Below are 8,232 nucleotides of genomic sequence, written 5' to 3'. Positions count from 1 at the left end.
CACCTTTGACATTTCTCCCTCCCCTAGGCTTGTGGGATGCCTCTCACAAGACTGACTATACAAAAATGAATGAAATGTGATGTCATGAAAAACCCTTAAAATAGAAAAGAGGACTGTATTTAGGTTTGTTTCATTCAACATTTTCTAGTTTCTACTTTAGGGTTTTTCCTAAAATCTGATATGGGTTTATTTCTCTAAAAGTCTTGTTTAAAAGAATCTTAAAAGTCATTTCTCTAAGATGGATGATGATTCTCATCAAATTCACCCACACGCTGTAATTAATGGGGAGATGGGGGCAACCAGCATGGGCAAGAGGACACAAGCTCATCCTCTACCATTTGATCTTAGAAGAATTTACAGCTTGTCTCATTTGCCTGGATGTTTAGTTTGGAAGTAGAATTAACTTCTTTCTCTTCTTCCTCATTGATTCCACAAAGAAAATGGTTAATTATTGGAGCTTCATAATCGCCAAGATCAAAGCCTGACAATATAAATTTTTATTTCTAGCGCTCTGAATGTTAAAAAGTAGAACTATGTGGCATGTGGCTTTACAGTGCTTTTCGTCCCTGAGATTCTACGATACATCTTCACTGCAGACAGAACATGCAGAAAATTCCCAGCTCCACGTACACAGCCTGAAAACAGAACCAGCGCGCGAGCTCCTTCCTGGAGGCGGCGGGGAGGGGGTGGAGGGGGGCGGGGGCGCCTAGCTGTTTGCCAATGCGCCTGCGTGCGAGGATTCGCCTCGCCCTGTCTGCGGGCGGGAAGGCTCCAGGAGAACCCGGATGGAGCCCGGCGCGGTAGGAGCGGGGGACCCTGCGGCCGCAGCTATCACACCGCGCCCCGTAGGGTCCTGTTCTGGGGTCGCACCCGAGAAGCCGCCGCCTAGACTGGTTCCAGCTCCCGGAGGCTGAGCCCCAGCCTGAGCGGAGAGGGAAGTGGAGCCCGATACGGGCGCCTAAAACAAGCCCGAGCATCCCTTGGGCCTGCGCCTGTGTCTCGGAGCCGTCGGCTGGAGACCGAGCAGTCTTCTTCCCGCGCCACCGGCGTCCTTAGCTCGCCCGGGCAGCCTCCTAAATGCTCCGTCCTTTATAATACACCAAGCCTTACCAGTTACGAGCCCATGTCGTTTACTTGCACGCTCATAATTAAACCTCCCAACAGCCCTATAAGGTAGGTACTATTGTCATCCCCAGTTGAGGCATTGAAGCTTGGACAGGTCCCAGCCTCTAAGTGACAAAGCCAGCATCCCAGGCGTTTGCCTCTGGAGCATTTGCTCGGCTATTGCATTCCCGTACCTTCTCTCCTGGTTTTTGCTTTTAATAACGTAAAGATAGTGAATCTTCAATCTTCTTCCTCCCTGGATACCAGCACCTACCATGGACTGGCATAGGCAGAGACCAGGTAGAAGTCTGATTGTGTTTGGTTTGGTGTTTAAGGTTTACTGCCGCACTTGGGTGTTGTTACTGCTGACACAGATGTTTTAGCCTTCCCCGGGTGTTTCTGTTGTATGAATGTTTACTTGTAACTGACTGATTTTTGTCTCAATTGTGATTCTGTTTCGTATCTGCCCTTCAGAAACTTGCAAAACATTTTACTCTGTTGCATCTGTTCTTTCATTCTGCATCTTCAGATGGCTTTCAGCAAATTCTCAAAAATCTTTCTGAAAACTAATTCTGTCTATCTTAGTAAGTAAGCCTTTTTGTTTATTTTACTGTTTATTATGGGAAATTTCCAGCATACATAGAGTGAGTACGGTGTAATGATGTGTGTCCATCATCCAGCCAACTCAAGACCAGTCCTTTTCTATTTCTACCTGCATTGCGTGTGTGTGCTGAAGTACTGTATTTCAGAGAGCCCAGACATCATTCCACCAGTAAATAATTAAGTCTGTGTTTCTAATGATGAAGACTTTTAAAAAACACAACCATACCATGATCACAGTTTCAGTTAATAATAATTCCTTAATAAGATGATGCTTTTTTTAATGTTTACATATTTTAGGGTATTGTGATTGCTAAATACCACAAAGGAACAAGTGAGAATTGTGAGATTCTATAACACAAGAAAGCCTCTTGGGCGGTAAGTTCATCTTTGAGGATCTTAAAACTTCTTGCTACCTATTCTCCCTTTTTGAGGGGGAGGGAGAAGAATTTTTCTAAAAATTCTCTTGTTCCAAACAGGTAAATCTTCAATCAAAATATATGTGAGTAGCATAGAATGGATAGGAATGTACTCTTAACTCATCCTATAATTTCTAGTTGGAAGTCATTAGAAATAAACCTGAAGTAAAGAAAATCATTTGAAGTAAAGCTTTCTCCACCACTTTCTCTGTACCCCCAAAGTATACATAACAATATACAGAAAGATAAGCATTTTTTTATGTTCATCTCATAATTCTGTTATCAGTTAGGAGAGGTTCTAAACACAGTCTGCCCATGATCTCCTCACTTGACAAAAGAAAGCTTAAGATCAACTCGGTCTTTACCGACTGGCAGACATCTTTCAATTTTAAACTGGTCAATAGCAACCATATGGTAGATCAACTTGCTAGTTACATAGAAGCACAATTTACAACTTGTTATTCTTGGCAGAGCCTCTAGCAAGCTAGGGCTTTAAGTAAATATTCTTGGCTTACTTACTTACTGTGATTTTCTTATGGCTAAAGTGGGTATTTGGATTTCAGTGTACCCCTGTTACATTATTTCAGCCATATTCTGTGGTACAGAACTTTGGGAATCATTTATATGGGAGACAGAATTGTTTTCTAAGGCATATTTGAGCCTACTTGTGGATTATACCATTACTCATTGCTCAGGAGGGAAAAGAGAAAAAGAAAAACATATTTTTCTTTTTAGGTCCCTCAGCTTTCATAGGAAGTTGTCATCAACTCAGAAAAGGTAAATGGGTCTTAAAGCATTTAGTGTTTACTTAGCAACCTAGAATATCTATAAGGCTAGGAACTGGCCTGAGGATGTCTTCATTCCTCTAAATCTGTCTGTGTACTTGGATATGTATCAGAATCACCTGGACAACTGTATTTTAAATTCTCTTGTCCTACTTCTGGAGAATGATGATGTATTAGTTCCGAGGTGGTACAGGGACATGTTTTCTTTCAGAAGTGCTCCCAGTGATTGTGCTAGGCAACCTCGTTAAGAGATTTCTTTTCTGGGTACTATTCAGAAAAATTATCTAAAACACTTTATTTAGAGTACATATTTGGGGCCCCTACTCCAGAGCTAGGGGATTAGAATATCTGAGTGTAGGGTCCAAGAATATGTATTTTAGCAAGAGACTTAGATGATTCCTCCATTTATTTAGTAAACTAAAGAAAACCTGCCTTCTACACCCTTTCCTACTATAATTAAGGCTTTTCTTCTATGAGAAGACTTTTTCTGAAATTTCAATAACAAGAATAGTTGTGTTTCTCCTGAGCCACTTGTTTTGCTTTTTTATATGACAGTATGAATCACGGACTGATAGTGCGTATCCTGCTTCTGGGTCACACGTGGCTTAGTCAGACCTGTTTGAAATTCTCTGCTTAGGTTGGAGTCAAAGCCACTCAAGGATCAAATAGTTTTACAGACTATTTGATTTAAATCCTTATATATTAGAAAGAACTAGCCACCATATCAGAATCTGCCCTTAGAGTATTTAGTGACGACTTCCTTCTCCATTCACTAGTTTATAACTGGGGGTGTGCATGCATCTCTAGCATAGGATGGAAGGGAGGGATGACAGTGAGATGCCTTTTCTGGGGATACAAAACGTACCAGATTTGTTTGGAATATACATCATTGAAAACAAAGTAAGCCATAACTGCATCTCACCAGTAGAGAACTTTCAGGGTATTCACAATTTGCATAAGCCCTAATCTCTCATATATAACTTGCTGGCAAGGTGTTTGTTCCAAGGCTTTAGCTGTGAGTTTGCTCGATTTAAGTTGTCATATTGTCATGGCTTACTTTGAACTGACATGTTACAGGATATTTATTGACATGTACACAGATGACGGGATGGCATGAAAAGTGGCTTTGTTTTAATTCAGTTAGCCACTGGTTTTTAATGTCTGGGTTATATTTTACTTCCAAGCAAAAGTCTTCAACATCTGTGGAATACTGCGTGAGAAGTTTGGCGTGCCATGTCGAAGAAACGCAAATGGGACGATGACTATGTTCGTTACTGGTTCACCTGTATGACAGAGATTGATGGAACTCAGCGCCCACAGTGTGTGTTGTGTAACTCGGTATTTTCAAATGCTGACCTCCGACCATCAAAACTGTCTGACCATTTTAACAGACAGCATGGTGGTATAGGTGGGCATGATCTCAGCAGCCTGAAACATGTGCCAGTGCCAGCTGATCAGAGTGAAACCCTGAAAACATTTGGAGTTGCATCTCAGGAAGATGCCTTACTACAGGCATCATATCAGTTTGCATATTTATGTGCCAAAGAGAAGAATCCTCATACAATAGCTGAAAAATTAGTGAAACCTTGTGCACTGGAAATAGCACAAATAGTTTTGGGACCAGATGCACAAAAGAAGCTTCAGCAGGTACCCTTATCAGATGATGTCATCCATTCTAGAATTGATGAAATGAGCCAGGATATCTTACAGCAAGTTCTAGAAGATATCAAAGCCAGTCCTCTTAAAGTGGGTATTCAGCTTGCGGAGACAACAGACATGGATGACTGCAGTCAGCTGATGGCATTTGTGCGATACATAAGAGAGAGAGAGATTGTAGAAGAATTCCTGTTCTGTGAACCACTGCAGTTAACAATGAAGGGAAAAGATGTGTTTAACCTGTTCAGAGACTTCTTTTTGAAACATAAGATAGCACTCGATGTATGCGGCTCTGTTTGTACTGACGGTGCCTCTTCTATGCTAGGAGAAAATTCAGAGTTTGTTTGCTGTGTGAAAAAAGAGGTACCTCATATCGTGATCACACATTGTTTACTGAACCCTCATACACTTGTCACAAAGACATTGCCTACAAAACTGAGGGATGCTCTTTTTACTGTGGTGAGGGTAATAAATTTTATCAAAGGGCGAGCTCCAAATCATCGCCTGTTTCAGGCTTTTTTTGAAGAAATTGGAATAGAGTATAGTGTTCTCCTTTTCCATACTGAAATGAGGTGGCTTTCCCGAGGCCAGATACTTACTCATATTTTTGAAATGCATGAAGAAATAAATCAGTTTCTTCACCACCAAAGCAGCAATTTAGTTGATGGCTTTGAAAACAAAGAGTTTAAAATTCACCTCGCATACCTTGCAGATTTATTCAAACACCTAAATGAACTTAGTGCATCTATGCAAAGGACTGGAATGAACACAGTATCAGCTAGAGAGAAGTTGTCTGCCTTTGTTAGGAAGTTTCCATTTTGGCTAAAGCGGATTGAGAAAAGAAATTTTACCAACTTTCCTTTTCTTGAAGAAATTGTTGTTTCTGATAATGAAGCTTTATGCATCGCAGCTGAAATAACACTACACCTGCAACAGCTGAGCAGCTTCTTCCATGGCTATTTCTCTGTTGGAGATCTTGATGAGGCAAGTAAATGGATACTGGATCCATTTCTTTTTAATCTGGACTTTGTCGATGATGGTTATTTAGTGAAAAATGATCTTGCTGAATTACGAGCTAGTGGCCAAATCCTAATGGAATTTGAGACAATGAAGCTTGAGGATTTCTGGTGTGCTCAATTCACAGTGTTTCCCAGCCTGGCAAAGACAGCGCTAGAAATCCTTATACCATTTGCAACTACATACCTTTGTGAGTTGGGATTTTCATCACTTTTGCATTTTAAAACAAAGTCCAGAAGCTGCTTGAATATGAGGGATGACATCCGTGTGGCTATTTCAAAAAAAGTTCCTCGTTTCTCAGATATCATTGAACAAAAACTACAGCTCCAGCAGAAGTCACTGTAAAATGACAAACTTTTTGTGTATAATTTTTAACATATTCTTAAGTCCACTGTAAAATTAAGCTATAATTCTCTCTCTTTTATATTTATGATATACCAAATCCTATGTTTTAGAAAGTTTAGCATTTTTAACTTTCGATTTTCATGTGAGACGTTAAAATATGTTTTGAGAATAAGAGCACAAGCAGCAGAAAAGATTAAGTGCTACTAATACGTAGGATTCTTCTAAGTATCTGTTTAACCTTTTGATGTGATACATATAAAAAAGACACCCAAGCACTGGAATATCCAAGCTACTTGGTATAATAGGCTATGAATAGAGCCAAGAGAAAAGAGAAGACCTCCCAGAACACACCATCTCACATTAAAAGTCAAAGTCAAAGGATGAAATGACATACTGAGTCCTCCCATGTGCTTGAGGGTTGTTTTAGGGACGTAACGTTATCAGAAGAGGATTATGAAATGTTATAGTGAAAGAAAGGATGATCCTAGTTAATATAAGATTTATTTTTAAATGTATTATTTGGAGTTAGTCTCAATGTCCATTCCTCTGGTTCTGTGCTCTAAATTCCATGACACTAATAAACATCCTGATATCTTGGTAGTCATTCCTTGTCTTCTTTTAAGTTACATCTAGACTCCAAGTCTTTGGGGCAGCTAAAGAGGAGATCCTAGAGCCCTGTTCAAGAAATTCTAATTTAACTGGCCTGGGCCAAGGAGCTTCATTCTCAACCAGCTTTCCAGACGGTTCCGATGGATTCTTTGGCCCTCTCACCTCATCTTATTTTTCCTACACTTAGTTTTCCTTTGCCCCAGTTTCTTCACTTATTTTATACCTTATGCTATATGTATTTTTCTAAGATTAAAACTTTTGAATAGATCAAAATATAATAGAGAAATTAACATGAAGTCACTGTAGTAATTCAAGGCCACCAAAAAAAAGTCCCCGTGGAACTCTAGGTTTATATACTTTCCTGTTTGATAATTTGGCTAGATTTGTTTGTAAATGTAAAGAAACTAGGATTTTTATTTCAAAAATAAAATCATACAGTTTTATCCAAGCACTGTATGCTCAAGGCTGGAGAAGAAATGAGTCATATAATGAAAAGCCACAGTCCCCTTCCTACCCAGTTACCTTAACAGTTGCTGTTTTAACAATTTATAGTCCCCCCAAAATATCTAAGTAATATGTTACACCAAATACACATGTGCCAGTTTTGACTTATAAGAGTCAGAAGTTATATATTGACTCCTCTAGATAATATGTAAGGACTGAATTTATAAAGCATCCATCTCCTACTACTTCCAGTTTTTTGTCATGGCAGTATTAATTTTATTTCATAAATTGATTCTTCATAGCCCTTTGAAGATTTTTTTCCCTCTAGGAATTTCTCACATGGAAAGAATCAGGGGTGTCCACAAAGTTTATAAGGTGGGTAATCAGCATTTTTGAAAAAAATTTTTTTAACTTGAAGGGGAATGAAGTCTATCAAATTTAGATGCCACTTGAGTATGCAAATTAAAATTTATATTTCCTACACAAAACTAAACTTTATCCACCAAAATGCTTTATCAATGAATATAAATACACCCCTTCTTTTCTATAAAAATTTTAGTTAGAAAATATAAGTCCTAATTTTTCCTAGTATAATCTAACATCAAGAGCAGTGGGAGAAATTTCCAAAGCTAATACAGGAAAAAATCTGGAAGAGTATATATGGAGTTTAATATGTATGCATATCTAAAGATAGGAAGGAAGTAGGGATGGGAGCAAAGGCATGAATGAAGCCTGGGACTTAACAATACAATAGCAAGATTAGGATGAAGTGCCAAAAGCAAATGACTTGTGATAGCCAGCCATTAGTCCACTAGAATTTTCTCTTAGACTAAATTCATTAATTTCTGCTCTGTAACAAAAATCCAAAGGACATTCTAAAGGCAACGGCTAACCAAGTTCTTCATTCTTTTTTAAATTCTAGAACAGTTCATTTTCCTCTGATCAAATGAAAGAGACTGCAGTGTCTGCGAAAATGAAAACTTGAATTTCTTTTTTTAATTTAAAAAATCTTTAGTGGTACATATATTGGCAGGTTTAAGTCCTATATGTTGTTTCTTTTTCTTCCAAGGAAGAAATAATTGTTTTTCTTATATTTTCACAATATGATGTCATTGATAATTGCAAAAAGTCAAGATGTATAAAGTATAAAGACATAATTTTATAACCAGCAGATGTCACTCTTAGTGGATGATTGGTTAAAAGCAAACTTACTCTCATTACAATTTCCCCAAATATCTGATTTTCAACATCTT

At 38.6% G+C, this 8,232-nt stretch overlaps 1 protein-coding gene across 2 annotated transcripts; it reads left to right on the top strand.

The window, feature by feature from the left end:
* Nucleotides 1-735: 735 nt before the first annotated feature.
* Nucleotides 736-6,530, top strand: FAM200C (family with sequence similarity 200 member C). Of its 2 annotated transcripts, XM_055561487.1 has the most exons (4): nt 736-1,173; nt 2,005-2,082; nt 2,859-2,900; nt 4,093-6,530. In XM_055561487.1, exon 4 carries the CDS (start codon nt 4,142-4,144, stop codon nt 5,924-5,926), a length of 1,785 nt encoding a protein of 594 aa, XP_055417462.1. In that variant the 5' UTR covers nt 736-1,173; nt 2,005-2,082; nt 2,859-2,900; nt 4,093-4,141; the 3' UTR covers nt 5,927-6,530. The 2 variants fall into 2 exon arrangements, with proteins under 2 accessions (XP_055417462.1, XP_055417470.1); XM_055561495.1 differs by lacking the exon at nt 2,859-2,900.
* The last annotated feature ends 1,702 nt before the right edge of the window (nt 6,531-8,232 follow it).

The sequence above is a fragment of the Bubalus kerabau genome, chromosome 1 (genome assembly GCF_029407905.1).
Source record: "Bubalus kerabau isolate K-KA32 ecotype Philippines breed swamp buffalo chromosome 1, PCC_UOA_SB_1v2, whole genome shotgun sequence".
NCBI lineage: Eukaryota > Metazoa > Chordata > Mammalia > Artiodactyla > Bovidae > Bubalus > Bubalus kerabau.
This window is presented reverse-complemented; position numbering and strand designations above follow the sequence as displayed.